This window comes from Camelus dromedarius, chromosome 8 (assembly GCF_036321535.1).
Source record: "Camelus dromedarius isolate mCamDro1 chromosome 8, mCamDro1.pat, whole genome shotgun sequence".
Taxonomy (NCBI): domain Eukaryota; kingdom Metazoa; phylum Chordata; class Mammalia; order Artiodactyla; family Camelidae; genus Camelus; species Camelus dromedarius.
The window spans coordinates 42,505,583-42,523,362 of NC_087443.1; the positions used below are offsets into that span (position 1 = coordinate 42,505,583).

Genomic DNA, 17,780 nt, shown 5'->3' on the forward strand with positions numbered 1-17,780 from the left:
TGAGCTATCTCTAAGCTTTACCTGCCAGTCAGAAATCTAGCATCCTTATTTTACATGCACCTAGCAATGACAACTGAAGCCAAACACTCCTCTTTGATTGGATGAAGAGCGGTAAAACAAACGTCAACTCCTCATGCCTGTGACCATTTAACAGTGCCTGAGAATTACATAATCTTTAGCTGCTTCTGGATCCCATCCATCCACACCATGGACACTGTAACAGTACAGGGTTAGGCTATAGCCAAAATACTGTACCCAGATATTGCTGCCACATTTAAAATGCAACCTTGATCTTGCTCCTGAAAGTGAATAGAATGGTAAGGGATCTGAAAATCAAGGCATATGATAAATAAAATCAAAGTATCTTTAGTCTGAAGAAAAGAAGACATACAGATTTTATAAAAAAAAAAACAAACCTTCAAAAAATTTTTATACCTCCAACTGGCAAAACAAGGGCACATGGATGAAAGAAAGGGGAAAACTTTCTGAAAATTAGCACTGACTGAAAATGATCTACCTCGCATCTGAGCCCCGTACTGTCTTTATACCTGCTTGCTGTAGGGGATACAGAAGGAACTTCAGTACTGCAGAACCAAACGACCTTTCAGACTTCTTTCAACGAAATATGGTATGTTCTATAAACTGGCAATAATTTATGCATTCATGGGCAATCTCAACCTAGTTTAGCCATTACAATCTGTTTTTCTCCATGAAGTGGTGGTGGTTATTAATCCTGGTTTTAGAAGTAATAGGGGTTCACTGTACAGAAAGTAATGAGAACAAATATAGATCAACCATAATCCCACCACTGAGACAGACATTGTTAACATTTTAGAATAATTTCTGCCCCAGTAATGTTTCTAGCATAAATATATATATATATATAAAACGAGTCAAGCTATTTATATGCCTTTTGTCCTAATTTTTGCACTTACATGATATTCGATTTTCCAAGTCATTAAGTATTTACCAAAAAAGCATGATTTTTAAGGCCTATACAGTAATCCAATCATAAAGTTAATTTGATTTTCCACATGATCCCATGCTTTGAGTTTGGTTTCAAGAAGAGAGAAGAACATTACAACCAGGAACAACTAAACTTTCACAAGATACAGATTTAAATTTATTACAATTATTCACTTTAAAAAATCAAAATAGCAATTAGGGTATATTCACTGCCATGAAACACACTCTCTAAAGGAATCTCACGGACATCCCCTGCTTCCATGTTTGCAGAAAGAGGAATAAAACAGCAAATGTGGTTTTTATAGAGCAGTTGTGTGAAATGACTGCCAAAATAAAAGCCGAGTATGCAACGTTGTGACAGAACTCAACAGGTGACAACGTGTTTGAGAATACGGGTGTGACACCCAGGCTTCTCGTGTCCAAATGAACACAAACACACAGCTCAGAAGGCAAGAAGAACGGGTGATGAGCTTAAGACAGCCTTTTTCTTAATCTTTTCTCACTAGCCCTTATCTGCTGGACTCTTGGGTAGAAGACAGAGACCAAATTAAAAGATACAAAAATAGGACAGATTCTCATCTGTAACAACTTTCTAGAAGATGACCAGATAGCCTATTTTAGGGGCTGTTTCTTTCTTCTAAGTCTTGTGCAGGCCAGTTACCCTTATTTAGCCAGTCATATGAGAGAACAGTGATCACAGATTCTCTAAATGAAGCTTATTCTCAGGGCTGTAATGCAGAAGAGTCAAGAACAGGAACACAGTGTCCCTGAATGCTAGCTTTCGGGCCTAACTGTCCATTAGTGATGACATCCATTGCTGATAACCCTTGCTTAAGTCTGGAATCAAAACTGACACTAATTCTGCACAGCCTTCTCAGCATGTCCTCAGAACCATGACGGCAAATACTCTTCCCTATATATACACCCTTTTGTAATGTCTGAATTGTGAATCATGTGAATTTACTACCTATTGAAACAAATACTAAGATCAAAATTTTAACTATCCTAATTTTATTGAAATCAAAATTTTACATGTTTAAGCATAAAGACTCAGAGAAAGTATATCATGGGCTATAGTCAACTGAATTCACTTCTAAATAATTAACAAAAGTTATTTCTATTACCAGAGTAACACGATCCATCCAACCTATACAAAACAACGGCCAGTGGAGAAAGAACAAGCAATTTTACTTGGGGATTTCTGCCTCCCTCCAATAGAAAGATTCAAGCAGCCCCCATCTGAGACTCATTCTGAGGCACAAAGGGAGCCCATATTCCTCCCAGCAATTTTCCCCAGAAGCCGACACATAAAACTTCCAAAATGACAAAAGTAATCTGTCTGCCTAAAAAGGATGAGTTTGAGGGTAATAAAAATATACCACATAAACCACCAAACAGTATCTTATTTATATGAATCTTACTGATGGCCCTTCTGAAAAGCCACAGCTTATAGGTCAGTTTCCTAAACTGACACATTTTGAGAATATAAAATCCCCCTACATTTAAAATATGTGATACGTACTTTGTGAAGAAATGATGTATATAACTCAATGCAGTGAAAAACTTGGCTTTTATCAATTATGATGTTGACTGGATTTTGTCTTCTTCAGCCACTGGGATTCAGCTTTCGTAAAGCATTTTGCTTTGATGACTCACATTTGTAATACAATCACTTTACTCATCCCCACCTAATATACTGTAACACATTTTCCCCTCCAAGATCTAGCCATAGTCATTTCACAAGAGAAAGAAAAAAAGAACAGATTAAAAGGAAGCAGGACAGACAGTGAGTAAGCCATGAACAACGGCCCAAAGGACTGTAAAAATCCTGGCAGATCATTTCCATGTGTTTCAATTAAAGTTGCCATGAGAAGTGGACAAAGAACTAGAGAGAATATCAATAAAGTTGTATTCATTCTCTCCTTTTGTAAGTACAGTTAGATCCAAAGAATGAAAATTACAATAACTGGAGAACTTGCAAAGTTTTAACATAGAAAAATATTTGGGATGCATCCAGTGCAAACAGTCTAATTTGTAATGCCATCAGCCAATTAGAGAACATTAAAAAGCACTTTATATACATTTTTAATAGACACAGAAAAAAGGACTAAGGGTGTATAAATGGTAGTTGTCTTTCAAAGGTGACATGACTATGTAGATTTTTTTTTCTCTTTCCTGCATGTTAATTATACACTTGTTACAGACAACTTAAAAATGACTTGTAATAAGGAAAATGATTTGGTTTAAATGACTAGGAAGTTAAAATCCATAGATCAAATTGAGCATCAAAACATGATAATAACATTTACAAATTTGCCAAATTTTTCTAATTACAGTAAATTTTCTACAAAATCATTTCACCCATTAAAAGCTACCATAGGTTGAATTGTGTCCCCCAAAATTCATGTGTGAAAATCTTAACCGGCAGTACTTTCAAACGTGACCTTATTTGGAAATGAGGTCCCTGCAGATGTAATTATTAAGATAAGATCATTAGGGTGAGCCCTAATCCAATGCAACTGGTGTCCTTATAAAAAGAGGAAATTTGGGCAGAGAGAGACTCACAGGGAGACACCAGGTGAAGAAGATCGAGATCGGGGTGATGCCTCTACAAGCCGGGAATGCCAAAGACGGCAAGCCAACCTCCAGGGGCTAGAACAGAGGTGTGGAACAGCTTCTCCCTCACAGCCTCAGAAGGAACCAGCCCTGTCCACACCCTGACCTCGGACTTCTAGCCTCCAGAACTGTGGGACAACCAGTTTCTGTTGTTTAAGCCACTGGAATTCTGGTACATTTTTACAGCAGCCCTAAAAATTAATACAAAAGGTTTTGAAGCATAGTGTGCAGAGACATTACACTTTGACCACATGTATTTTTTTCCTACCAATCTGTCTTTTGGTAGATAGTGCTTGCAAAATCAGTATTTCCTCCGTATGCTCCTCCTCGCACCCTTATTATTGCAGTTATGTAAGGCCACACAAATGAGTTTTCTCCAATGGAATGTGAGAGTAAGTGACACGTGCCAGAACCGGGCCTGGGCCTTCAGACCGTGGCACACTTCCCTCCATCGTCTCTCCCTCTTTCTCACCAGCTCACATTCCGACACGGTGATGACCCGGCTTCAGACACAGAGGTGACTTCCATGCCTTAAGGAACAGCAGAGCTATGTCTTAGAAGGGGTCTGGTCTCTAACTGGCAGCAGGGCATGACGCCACCCACCAAGCAGGAACATTCTCCTTAGAACGTTACATGGAAGTAAAATAAATAACTTTTCCTCAAGGTACTATACTGTATGGCTCGACTGCTACAGTAAGTTGGTCTTTTATCCTAACAGAGTAGCAGTGGAAATGAAACATTTTAAACACATACAATAGAACAGTACACAGAAAATCGGGGCTGATCTCTGAAAGAAACGGTAACTGTGACTCTGTGGGAGAAGTGTAAGGGTAGAGTAAACTGAACAACTACTAGCACAGCTCCAAATCTGAGACAATGTATTTAATGATCTCAGTAGCTGTTAAACTACAATTTTGACCCTTTGTAGAAATCTACCAGTTCTTATTCTTAAAGATATTTAAGTTTTTCCTTTATTTTTAATTGCAAAAATTATTAATGGGAATGATTACTTTAATATAATCATATTGTTATCATTTTACATATATTTTGATGGTACCAAAAAAAAGTAACATATAAAAGTCTCACACTTCTCCTCCAATCCCCTCTTTAGGGAGAGCCAGTATGAATCTGAGAGGTATCCTTTCAGACTCAGATGTTTTTAAAGTCAGGAGAGTCAAATTTTAAACTCAGCTCAAGAGAGATTTTGATTTTGGTTTGTGATACATGCCCAAAAGTCAAAACCAAAAAAAAAAAAAAAATCTAATAATAAGCATATAGAATCATTATATTTGCATTTCCCTGGAAGAAGAAAGTTTTTTTCAAAGATGCTAATGACTAGCAATGTGGTTTATTTTTTGTTCCTCAATGTTTCCCCAAAATGCCATTATTTTTCATTGGTAGACGTGAGACTAGAAGAAAGTTTCTGGAGGACAATCCCATACTTCTCCATTCCTTCACTCTACTGCAGATGAACCATAATGTCTACTTCTGTCTGGTCAAAACACTAAAAATTACTTTCCGGAAATTGGGGATATTTGCCTTGTATTAAGTTACATGGCTTGTTTCCAGAGTAAATATCCAAATCCTATATGGACACTTGTCAATCAGGAAGACAGTCTTTACCGAACTAGAGAAGAAAATGAGAAGAAAAGTACTCCCATTTAGTTATTCAGAAACCTCATTAACCTGTGACCAAGAATGGAATCCACGATTCCAACTCAGTTTGTGGGACAGACACATGTTTCTGGATTCAAACATGTGTTTCCGTTTAAACTGCTGGAATGTATATATGGCTCCACAAAGAGTGATAAATATTAGCAAATCTTCCAAGAATGAAGGTCCTTTATAACCACATACACTGTGTTTTGATTCAGCTTTTTAAAAGTCTGAGTCACACAAAGCTGAGCAATCTGCTTTTCACATCTCTTTGTAAGTTTGAGAACATTTTTTAAAACCCTCCACAGATCGCGTGTATTTGTACCATCCCAGGCAACCCAAGGCAAATCTGTGACTTCTGCTATTTGTCCTCTCTTTTCTTCCCCTTGCGGCAAGCCTGCCCCAGCTAAAAGCAGAGTATTCTGAATCGCCCAAGGATTGAGTACAAGTTGGATATTAACCAGTGGCAGATAATGCCAATGAAAGAGGCTTCAGGCACAGGACACAAACTTCAAAAGCATGAGCCTAAAAAGCAGGGGTGGAAAACTGTGGTCTGGCACATTCTACTCGGCTGGCACAGTATGTTTAAGTTTTTAACACTGAAATCCCTTTAGGAAAGGCAGCCCACATAAAGAAGGTATTTGGTCTTACAGGATAGAGTACCTCACCTTGCACCATGAACCCCTCAGATGTCATGTGCCAGCCAGGTACTTGACGTTGAGAGCTGCGTGAGTTCTTCCACCTCTGAGCCTTCTTCTTTTCTGTTTTTTCCCCTAGATTGCCCTTCCAACCCACCCAAGCCCACTTCTTCACTGAGCTAACTTTTACTCTTCTAAAGACCTCAAGAAGTCCTTTTTAATCTCAAGTCCCAGTCAAGTACTTAATCCTCTATGGCCCCAGACTTTCCTGCTATTTAGGTGACTGCATTATCAAACACCAGACTGATTCCTTTAGGGCAGGGACTATGCCTTGCTCACTCTGGTCTTTCCAGCGTGTTGCATGCAGCAGGTGGTTAAGTATTTTCAGAATGAAGAAATGGCAATACCAGTGTCAGATCTGAAAATACTCACTTTTAATATCTCTGGAAGAAAATGCAGATGAAGGATGAAGTTGACCCCCCCCCCAAAAAAAGGAGGTCACACAGAAGGCAAGAGAATGAAGAGGCTTGTAAAAGCCACATCTGGTCACACAGGTATTTTCCAAAAGCTCGATAACCCTCTACAGTGATATTTAGCCTCATCCATAATTGCTGCATTTCACTCTAGGACACCTGCACGGTTGCCCCTACACACATGCTTTCTGGATCCCAACAACACACAAATCTAATGAATTCCAGTGAACAAAGGAAAGAAGAAAATTAACTCGAGTCCATTTCTTTGAAAGGACAGGCATCTTCCCTTACATAAAACACTTATTTTAAAACACAGCTAACTAGAATTAATCAACTTCTCTTCATAGTGTCTCATCTTCAATCAGCTCCACTCCTATTTCCATCTATGACTGGCCAGACTGGTTTCACGGAGGGTGAGAACTTAGAGAGGGCAGCGAGGGACACAGTGGACATGGTTACCAAGCGTGAGCAAGCAGGTCTAACGGTGCATCTTCTGTCGATTATATTTAACCCACTCACGGTCGTGCTGACCAGAAAAAAATGAAGAGGCTGTGAGCGACCACTTCTTTCCACCACCCAAGTCAGGCAGGTGTTTGGGGAAGGGGGAAGTGGGCGGCAGCAGGAAAGGGGGATGATCTAGGCAGCACATCTGGCAGCCCTCAAGGCCTCCTTGCCTCCAAGCAAAAACTTGACTACATTTGCCCAGAAGAAGCCTAAGTCCTAAACAGCCTGCTGCCCTTTCCTTGCCCCCACCAGCAGCTCCAGCTAGCTTACTGAAACCTATTCCCCGCCCCTTCAAATGGAAGGGGAGCTCTCAGGGGCCTCTGCTGGAGCAACTCGGACAGGTATATTTCTCCTTAATTATCACCAAGGTAGGAGTAAAAAGCAACTTACCTTTTGAAAAAAGTCTTCCCCACTTTTGCCTTTTCCTTCAGCAGCAGCTGTAAATAAAAATGTATACATTTAAAATAGTTTCATTTTTCAATCTATGCATTCAAAACACTCTCAAGTATCAGGCATGGGAATACAAAGGTAAACAAGACCCGAGCCTTGCTCTCCCGAAGCCCAGCGCACGCTTATTACAGGCCTCATCTGTGATGCAACATTGCTAAGCATAATGCACTAATCCAATCAGCTAGACATCTTAAATAACTTCACACCCCTTTTTCTGTCTGGAAGCCTCCAAATGTCTGTTTTCACACATGGATGAAAGTAACATTGTCCCCTGATTGTTAAGCAACTACATACATGAACAATGCATTGTAATATTCAGCGGTAGTGCTGTGAGCACTTCCTGTCTGTAATCAGCCCCAGGCATGAGGTTGCCTTTTCAAATGATGGCTTATCTGACAAGGCCTGCTAGGAGCTGTTTCAGTTTTATGCTTTCCAATGACTATATAATCTACTCGGATTTCGGCTGGCATCATATACTACTTTAACTCAATCCTTTATTCAACATTTACAAAGAGAGGGACCATGAGGACTAAAAAGTAATGGTGAGGGGAACAGACAACAAAATTTCATGTGAGTTTAACTGAAAGGTCATTGTGTTTGAACATTTGTTTTTATATCTAAATGGTAGCCTACAAATAAAGGACAAACCCAGTTCTGTACGTTCAAAACTTTTACAACTCTGTGAACATTTTTTCTTTAATCTGTGGGGAGGCGTGGGAAATTTGACTAAAAGGAGAGACGGGGCAAAGAGCTGACAGCATCTTGCTTGCAACAGCCTCAAACTGCACTTTTCAGAAGGCAGACACCAAGTGTCAGCTTCAGGCCCCGGGTGGAAGAGTGGCTAACTGGAGAAATGAGCTGGAGCAAGAACTCCCGGAGACTGAAATCTAGAAGACCATGGCAGCCCAAACACCTGCTGGGCAATGTCATCAAGGGGCACTGCACATGCACGTGGGTGCACACACGCGTGTGTGTGCGTGTGTATGTACGAGGGCACTCGCTAAAATTATTAAAGACCCAAGAGGTGTGGCAGATCTTCCCATTAAGTAGAGAACTCAAAACTCCAAGAAATTCTCTCTGCTCTGAAAATAATAAGTATTAAAATCTCAATTCACAAAAGGAAAGGGGTCAGAGTGGAGAAAGATACAGAGAAGCTACCCTGCTGGCTTTGAAGACGGAGGACGCGGTCACAAGCCAAGGAATATAGGTGGCCTCCAGCAGCTGGGAGAAGCAAGGAAACAGATTCTCCCCTGGAGCCTTTGGACAAAGTGTGCTCCTGCCAATACCTTGAAAGAGCCCAGTAAAGTGCATTTCTGCGTTCTGACCTCCAGAACTGCAAGAAAATAAGTTTACGTTGCTGTAAGCCCTGTAATTGTGGTGATTTGTTACAGCGCCAAAATGAAACTAATAATTTTAACTGTACTTTTTACACAAACACCACACCATCAACACCATGAACTGAGCAGAGACACTGATGTGAGCATGTGAATCACGCATTTACACAGACTCTTTGTAGTTAACTCTACAAGTTATGAATTTTTCACTCTGACTTGGAAAGATGCCAACACTAAAGCTTTTGAAAGAACATAAAAAGCAATTTTGAACCAAAAAAGCAAAGCTCACTCTTCCTAAATAAATTGGCAAACGTGGCTGATCCCAGCCAGAGGGGCCAGCGAGATAGTAGGTCAGCCCCCAGACCTAATGACACAAAAGCCTTGGGGGCATTTCAACCCAGCCACCTCTTGGGCTATCTTTATCTCCATTTTAAAATAGTTTAAAGGGAGCCCCTGCTCGATGACACAATTGCTTGGCAATGAAGATTGCATACCAGGGCACAAAGATTGGAAAAAAAATTGTAGTGACGTGGAGGGAACTCTTCCTTAAAATGAAGTTTTACTAAGATGTTTTCCAAGGCCTATCGAGCAAGGCAGACGAACACCCCCTTCACCCACAGGGGGCTGCTTCACCACTTAGAATCTCTCAGTTTTAATTTCATGATACGATTACATTTTATTACAGAAACTTCTTTTAGGACACTTATTTTCCTCATGGCAAGTGCATTATGTCACAACCTTGAAATGCCCCTTCATGCCAAGTCCAGCTAAACAGACTTCATAGAATGGCCTTTCAATCCCTGGATGAATAAAAAAGGGGACATTTCCTTACTTAGACCCAAATTATAACTGTATTCCCAGGAAAAGCATCTAAAATGTAACCAAATACCTGCATTTTTAGCAACCTTACAATTTGAGGGGGAGCAGGAGGCAGGGAGTCAGAGATGGAACTCTTATTGGCACCAAAAACCTGGGGCTCTTTTAAGTCCAAGTGTACAAGAAACTCCAAATCTGGGCCCGATTTTCCCCTGAATCCTGAGACGTGCCCATTTCCAAGACCGCAAACACCTGGGAACAGCCCCTGGCTGGGCTCCCGGTCAGCCACTATGTCAGGCGCAGACCATGGGGAGGCCCGGTCAGCGGCCCTGTGCTGGGAGTGTCCTCACGGCATGCCTCGTATTGCTTTCCAGGACTGAGCCAGGTTGCTGGGTCTCCCACATGACTTTTACAGACCCCACACAAGCAACGCTGTCAAGACCAAAGAAGTCAATCAAGGGAGAGCAACACTTCACCAAAATCATTCTCTCCTCTCTGCAAAAAGGGGTCCTCCTGTGCTCACATTTGAGGGGCCAGTTCTCAAACTTACTCTAAACTCCTTGGTATTAAAATATAAACTCCTGAAGAAACGAGAGAGTGGGGGGAGGAGGTTTGCAGAATATTTCTCTCTCCGTGTAAACTCAGGTATTTAAGATGTTCATCTGACAGACCCAGAAAGGAAAGAGCAGCTCAGTCTCTCACCAGCTGCTGGTGAATCGAAACAGGCAAGGCCTTGCCTTCCTTCAACCTGCAACCTTGGTTCATACAGGCACAGCCATCCAACTAGTGAGGTGAATCAAGAATTAAAATTCAGTTCTAGAGACAATTTTCCCAAAGATCTTGTTACAGTCACAACTCTATCCAAATTAAAACTTACCAGAAATTTAATTTAGCTCCTCTTACTCTGGACAATGCACTAAGAAGCTAGTCATCTTACTCTTTACCCAACACCAGAGCTCAGCAACTAACGTCAGGACTGAAGGATAAAGAGTGCTTCTGGGGGACCCTCTGAAAGTGGGACTGCAAGAAAAAACATGATATGATACTATCTTGACCCAACAGTTTTCTTTTCATTACGTTTGGAGGGGGAAACGCTGCCTGTGAAATGAGCCAGCCCATGCCTGCCATCGCAGCACGCCCTGACCTTTGAAGGCTGACTCTCTTCTGTGGTACAACAGATCTACGGAGTCTTCCCTCTCTTACACACCGGCACACCCTCAGGTTTTTTATTCACAGTAACATGAACGCACACACAGGATGATTTAGCAGGCTTTCTCTGTCTTTACAATATGCCTTCTGCCTTGATGTTCCAAAATTTAATCATCTGATTATAAAAAAAAAAAAAAAAAAAAAACCCTGGGTTATTCCTGCCAATGAAAGCAACTGTCTTTATTTTCACGACACAGAACTCCAAGAATAAATTACTTCAATACTACTGAAACCTGGCTTTGTGGATTGTGCAGGTAAGCATTTCATATTTTAAGCTGAACAATTCATTTTTTATGTTTATTATAATTTCTCCAATGCTGTGCTATATTTTATTTCATATTTTTGCTTCGCAAGAAATATGGGATGGCAAAAGCCCCAGCCAATAAAAACAGCCAAAGTTGAAACAGGTGTAAACTATTACAGTCCCTCCAACTACAGGGCAAGTTTAGTTAATTACTGAATTAAAAAAGAGGGGGGGAAGAGCTCAATTTTAAATTCTTCACCGGGCATATGGAAACTTGTTTAAATATCCTTTTCATTCTGAAATGCTTTTCCACTATAACATCTGATGCTTCATGCAGCCAAATAAAAAAACACAAGGGCTATGTATTTCATATTTAAAATATAGTATGGAATATGTTTAAACATTCCTTTGAAAAGCAATGAGTTTTTTCACCTTTGTGAAATTTGAGCAAGAAAAAATAAATTCAAATTATAAAAAAAAATTGAGAAATAATTCTTCAAATCTATAAAGATTCAGGGCATTCCTCGCTTTTCCCCCCCACAGAACCTAACTGTAGCACATTTATAAATAACAAGGCTGCTGTATCTTAAGGGCACCTGTAAGATAAATGTAACCATTTAGCTAGTCTGATTTGCCTGCAAAAATATTTTACTAACAGTTTTTTTTTAAACATTCACTTAATGTATCAATTTAATCTACATGCTAAAAGAGCTATACCATATATTTTACTCATATATTACTGTTTTCAGAAAACTTCCCTACAATTTGGCCAATTCTACTGAGAGAGGAATCAGCAAGAGCTGTAGAAGATGCAGTTTCTGTATATCCCCAGAGAACTTACGTTCATGAATCGTATCTAAACTCTGGACTGGCGTGCACAGCTCTGAGAACTAAATGCAGAAATAGCGGACATTAAGTCAATTTTAAAGGTTCTTCGATTCACAATTAAAATCATTCAAATACTCTAACCAACTGAAGAACATCTCCCAAGAACATCTCCAAGAGGGTCCCTCCAGTAGAAAGTAGTGTCATCGGAAGGTTGTGTATCACAGTAAGTGTGAGGATTTTCAGACCCTGTCTCTCCTAAAACTCCCTCACTGCTTCCCAGAGTCCATTGAGAACAAATCAAACTCAGCCACTCTGAAAAAAGAGTCATGTACGCCTACTAAGAAAAACCAACAAGAAACAAAAATAAAATAAAATAAATTTTTTATCTTAGTAGTGGCTGGATATTTCAGGATGGTTTTCTTCAGCTTCAGGCTTTTTCCTTAAATACTGTTTTATTTTTCCAGTTAAAAAAATTCCCAAGTCCAAAAATACAAAAAATTCTTAAAGAGGACTATAAAACAAGATGTACAAAATGATCAATTCTGTATTTATATATACATGTGTGCATATACATAGAATGTTTATGCTAGATTTAAAAAGACTTACAGGATAAACATAAAAATATTAACAAGTCTTATTTGAGTGGATGAATTATTGGGTCATTTATCGCTTCCTCCTTTGCATTTTTCAGAGTATCTTTAAAAAGTCTAAATAAATAGCTTTTAATAGCCTTTAATTAGGGTGAAAAATCACGTAAAAATCATTTGAAATTGTTCTTCCTATTAGAGAGTGAACCAAGGTTTTTACCTTTACAAATTTGTCACAGCCTCATTTTCAGCCCAGCGTATGAGACAACCTGGCAAATATCTGAAGGTCCAATGTGGATATAAGCTAACTAAGGAGACAAATGAATCATGTAGTATCAGCTACAGATAAAAGTCAATAAAATCACACCAAATACGGAACATCATAGGCCTTACTTAACTTGGCATTTTCTAGACTGAATTACTGATTATGTGCAACTTAACTCTCAGTAAGGAAGTTTTACCAACTTACACCTAGGGTAAGAAACTTCACAGTTGAAAACACTAAACAATCCAGTATTTGGAAACCCTCTGTGATTCACATCCAAATTTAATAGCTACCCAAAAGACAGAAAGAGATGCTCTCTAAAAGGCAGGAATCAAAAGAGAATGATTTTACCATATATTTCTAATTATATATCAATAATAAATTGTAGTTTTAAAAGAAAGCCATTTTTTACTGAAAGGTCACATTAAATGAAACAGGAAAAAAGAAAAAAAAACAGATAACACCTTAGTAATTTACCACATTCTAAAAGGGCTCAATGGCTAAGAGTCTGAAAGAAAAGGGATGGATTATCTACGATAATTTGGGCAAAGAGCATGAACTACACCAATCATCCAAGACATCCACGGCAGCTACTTTTTAAAAATTTCCTTTCCCACCAAATTTTCAACAGAGCTAATAGGAATGACAAAGATGATGGAGTGAGGAGAGGAGCCCTGATCTCTTCTAACAACGGAGGCCACTGCTGCCTCTCTAAAGCTTACATCTGCTAACTCTAAGTTAAGTCCTTTGCAGACTACACATCTCTCAAAACTAGTATTGCAGGGGATTTTTTTTTCATGTTAAATCTCTCAGGGCAACAAAGCTCTGCCAACAGTCTAATGCAAGGGACAATCTAAGACAGTGGTGGCCCTGGCACACTCAGAGCACAGAGTAGCCTCCAGCAAAGGCCAGCGTTCTCTAATCTACGGGCTTTAGTTTCAGAAAGCATCTGTTGCTGTCAAATGCAGGAAAACGAACTTCACAAAAATCTGAGAACATCTAAGTTATATGATTCATTGCTTCAAGCAAACTTGAACTCTTCAAGCAACCCTGGCTAACAGTTTATTCAGACTTCAAATTTATTGGCCTGACAATGAAGACTTCCTTGTGGGCTGATGATCTTAATGTATGTCAATGGACTCTCAGTCCAACTGATTAACAGAAACTTTGGTCATGTCAAGTGTTTTGCTTTCAAACCCTATTTCTCTTTTTTTTTAAACATTTTTTATTGCATTATAGTCATTTTACAATGTTGTGTCAAATTCCAGTGTACAGCACAATTTTTGTTACACATGAACATACATATATACATTGCCACATTGTTTTTTCGCTGTGAGCTACTACAAGATCTTGTATATATTTCCCTGTGCTATTCAGTATAATCTTGTTTATCTATTCTACATATGCCTGTCAGTATTTACAAATTTTGAACTCCCAGTCTATCCCTTCCCACTCCCATCTTGGCAATCACAAGTTTGTGTTCTATGTCTATGAGTCTATTTCTGTTTTGTATTTATGTTTTTGTGTTTTGGTTTTTTTTTTAGATTCCACATATGAGCAATCTCATATGGTATTTTTCTTTCTCTTTCTGGCTTACTTCACTTAGAATGACATTCTCCAGGAACATCCATGTTGCTGCAAATGGCATTATGTTGTAAGTTTTTATGGCTGAGTAGTATTCCATTGTATAAATATACCACCACTTCTTTATTCAGTCATCTGTTGATGGACATTTAGGCTGTTTCCATGTCTTGGCTATTGTAAATAGTGCTGCTATGAACATTGGGGTGCAAGTGTCTATTTGAAGTAGTGTTCCTTCTGGGTATATGCCCAGGAGCGGGATTCCTGGGTCATATGGTAAGTCTATTCCTAGTCTTTTGAGGAATCTCCATACTGTTTTCCACAGTGGCTGCATCAAACTGCATTCCCACCAGCAATGAAGGAGGGTTCCCTTTTCTCCACAGCCTCTCCAGCATTTGTCATTTGTGGACTTCTGAATGATGGCCATTCTGACTGGTGTGAGGTGATATCTCATCATAGTTTTGAAGTGCATTTCTCTAATAATTAGTGATACTGAGCATTTTTTCATATGCCTATTGATCATTTGTATTTTTTCCTTGGAGAATTGCTTGTTTAGGTCTTTTGCCCATTTTTGGATTGAGTTGTTTGTTTTTTTCTTAAGTCATATGAACTGCTTATATATTCTGGAGACCAAGCCTTTGTCAGTTTCACTTGCAAAAATTTTCTCCCATTCCATAGGTTGTCATTTTGTTTTATTTATGGTTTCCTTTGCTGTGCAGAAGCTAGTAAGTTTAATTAGGTCTCATTTGTTTATTCTTGCTTTTATTTCTATTGCTTGGGTAGACTGCCCTAGGTGAACATTTCTGAGATGTATGTCAGATGTTTTGCCTATATTTTCTTCTAGGAGGTTTATTGTATCTTGTCTTATGCTTAAGTCTTTGATCCATTTTGAGTTTATTTTTGTGTATGGTGTAAGGGAGTGTCCTAGCTTCACTGATTTACATGCTGCTGTCCAGTGTTCCCAACATCATTTGCTGAAGAGACTGTCTTTATTCCATTGTATATTCTTGCCTCCTTTGTCGAAGATGAGTTGACCAAAAGTTTGTGGGTTCATTTCTGGGCTCTCTATTCTGCTCCATTGGTCCATATGTCTGTTTTTGTACCAATACCACGCTGTTTTGATTACTGTAGCTCTATAGAATTGTCTGAAGTCTGGGAGAATTATTCCTCCAGCCTCTTTCTTTTTCTTCAGTAATGCTTTGGCAATTCTAGGTCTTTTGTGTTTCCATATAAATTTTATTATGATGTGTTCTAGTTCTGTGAAATATGTCCTAGATAATTTGATAGGGATAAACCCTATTTCTCTTAAATAAGCAATCTCTGAAGCACCATTTAGTTCAGCCTGTGGTCATAAGCACTATTTGACAACTTTGGAGTATTACATAATATTAGTTTACTTTTTTTTAATCAATACTCTTCTAGCTTTATCAAAAGCTAAAGGATGTTCATAGCCTTTATGTAGCTCACATTGGTCTTGCCAGAGACCTGTGTTGTCCAAAACAATAACCACTGGCCACTTGTGGCTACTGAGCACTTGAAACGTGGCTACAGTCTGAATCCAGACATGCTACAAGACTACAAAACACAGTGGATTTCAAAGACAATACAAAAAAAAAGTAAAAATCTCATCAATAATTTTTGATTATATGTTGAAATAATTTTTTATATACTGGGTCAAAGAAAATTAAATTAAAATTAATCTCACCTGTTTTGTTTCTTGTTTATATGGTTGTAAAATTTTAAATTACATTGTGGCACACATTACGCTTCCGTTTCACAGTGCTATACTATAGGGGATAATAACTTGCTTTGCTATGACCCAAGGAGGTTTGAAAAGATCCAAGCAGAGAGCACTGTGACAGGCTACAAAGGACTGAAAACAAGGAATACTTCCAAATAGTGGGCGTCGGCAGCTCGAAATCAAAGCTGTTATCTGTCTCAACATCCTGGGAAACATTTTGAGGGGAAAAAAGAAAAAGGTTGGTTGGTGTCTGGAGAGGTGGTGGGAGAGTTAAAGTATTAGAGTAGTTTGAGTTAAACATACAACATTAATAACCATTTCCTTAATATCCAGCTTTGTCCCAACCCAAAACTATTTAAGAGTTTATGTGGATGGTTATTTAATGGAATGAAGTTTATATTTCTTTTGTGTTTGTAATAACATGGCAATGGAGCACACCAACTGGTTTTCAAATTAGAACCAAATGTGTTCCAGGCATGTTTAAAGTTCAGGTATACGCAGAAAATCTGTGACAGAGTGAACTATTTGTTATTCTCTCCACCAAAGTGGGCACAGGGGCAGGAGAGCGCAAAGGTGGGCTTGCTTTCATCAGGGCTACTCCAATCATCTTAATGCTGAAAGGCTCATTTATTGATTCACTTAAACACTACTTATTTAGCACCTGAGGCATAGAGAGAGGAGATAGAAGCTGTGGCATCAGAAAAAACTAGGTTCAACTCCAGGTTTACCAGTTACTAGCAGTGTAATGGCAAGTCATCCAGCCTCCCGAAGGCTCTATCTTCACCTCTAAAATATGCAAATAAGCACTCTATAAGAACTTAATAAATGAAAGCTCATAACTTTGGTCTCAAAGAACTTACCAGGAAGACTGTAAGTTCTTTGAGACCAATAATAAAAAAATGACAAGACTCTGAAAAGTTGAACATTATACATATAAGAGTTACAGGTAATAGGAATTCAAAATATGAATACAGTATGGAGCTTCTGAGCAGACTGTTAAATAGGGAAGAGATAGAAGAGACATGGGGTGATGTGGAAAAGACATGGCAGGCAGAATGCTGTGAACACCCTTGTCTGTCTGTCTAAAACTTCAGTTTCCCTTTTATATGCTTCAGAGCCCTTAAAATAGCACCTGTTCCTAAAAGGAGTTGTAGGTGCAGGACAGCAGAGAGGACAGGGAGCTCCCCAGTGACCGGGAACGTGACTTTCCCAAGTTGGCTCACAGAGATTCATTACCAGAGGAGGCAATGCTCCCCAGAGGAGTGTCTGGAAATATATGGGTGTTTTCCGTTGCTGTCGTCACAAGATGGGGCAGTAAATGATCTTCTAAATAGCACATTATCTCTGCCTCTTCTCTCTGAACCATCAGTGGCTTAGACTTACTCAAGGGCCACGCACTGCCATGAAAACTACAACAGCTGCCCCTACTCAGGGTTAAAATTTGCTCCTGGGTACTGCACATGTCCGATTCTAGTGCAGCATACTCTAATTCCGGTCCACAGCTGCTGCACTGCTCTACGTGCTGAGGACTGCACTGTGGTAAGATGGCCACAGAGCAGTTATTCACCTTGGAAAGTATCAGCATACAAGGTCATTCTCTGGTTGGTGAGGACTACCTGTCAACAAATCCCACCAAAGCAGATAAGGTTTTAGTGCCTCACTCTAAAATATGAACAAGAGCAAAACAAAATGACAGAAAGAAAGTGGGGGAGGAGGAGATGAAGGAGAAGCAGAAGAAGGGAAAAGAGGAGGAGGACAGGGAGAAGAAAGGAGAAGGGTAGAAGAGGAAGGGAGGATTAGGGGAGGAGGGGGAGGATTAGGGGAGGAGGTGGAGGAAGATGAAGGAGGAGACGACAGTAAGGAAGGACAGGG

The 17,780-nt window shown here is 39.4% G+C and overlaps 1 protein-coding gene across 5 annotated transcripts in view; it reads right to left on the minus strand.

The window, feature by feature from the left end:
• The window catches only part of BICC1 (BicC family RNA binding protein 1), a 328,975-nt gene that overhangs the window by 163,784 nt on the left and 147,411 nt on the right, over window positions 1-17,780 (minus strand). For all 5 annotated transcript variants that reach the window (XM_064488159.1, XM_064488158.1, XM_031461294.2 and 2 more), the window contains exon 2: window positions 7,244-7,290. In XM_064488159.1, the coding sequence (XP_064344229.1) occupies window positions 7,244-7,290 (47 nt within the window). The remainder of the gene's footprint in view (window positions 1-7,243; window positions 7,291-17,780) is intronic.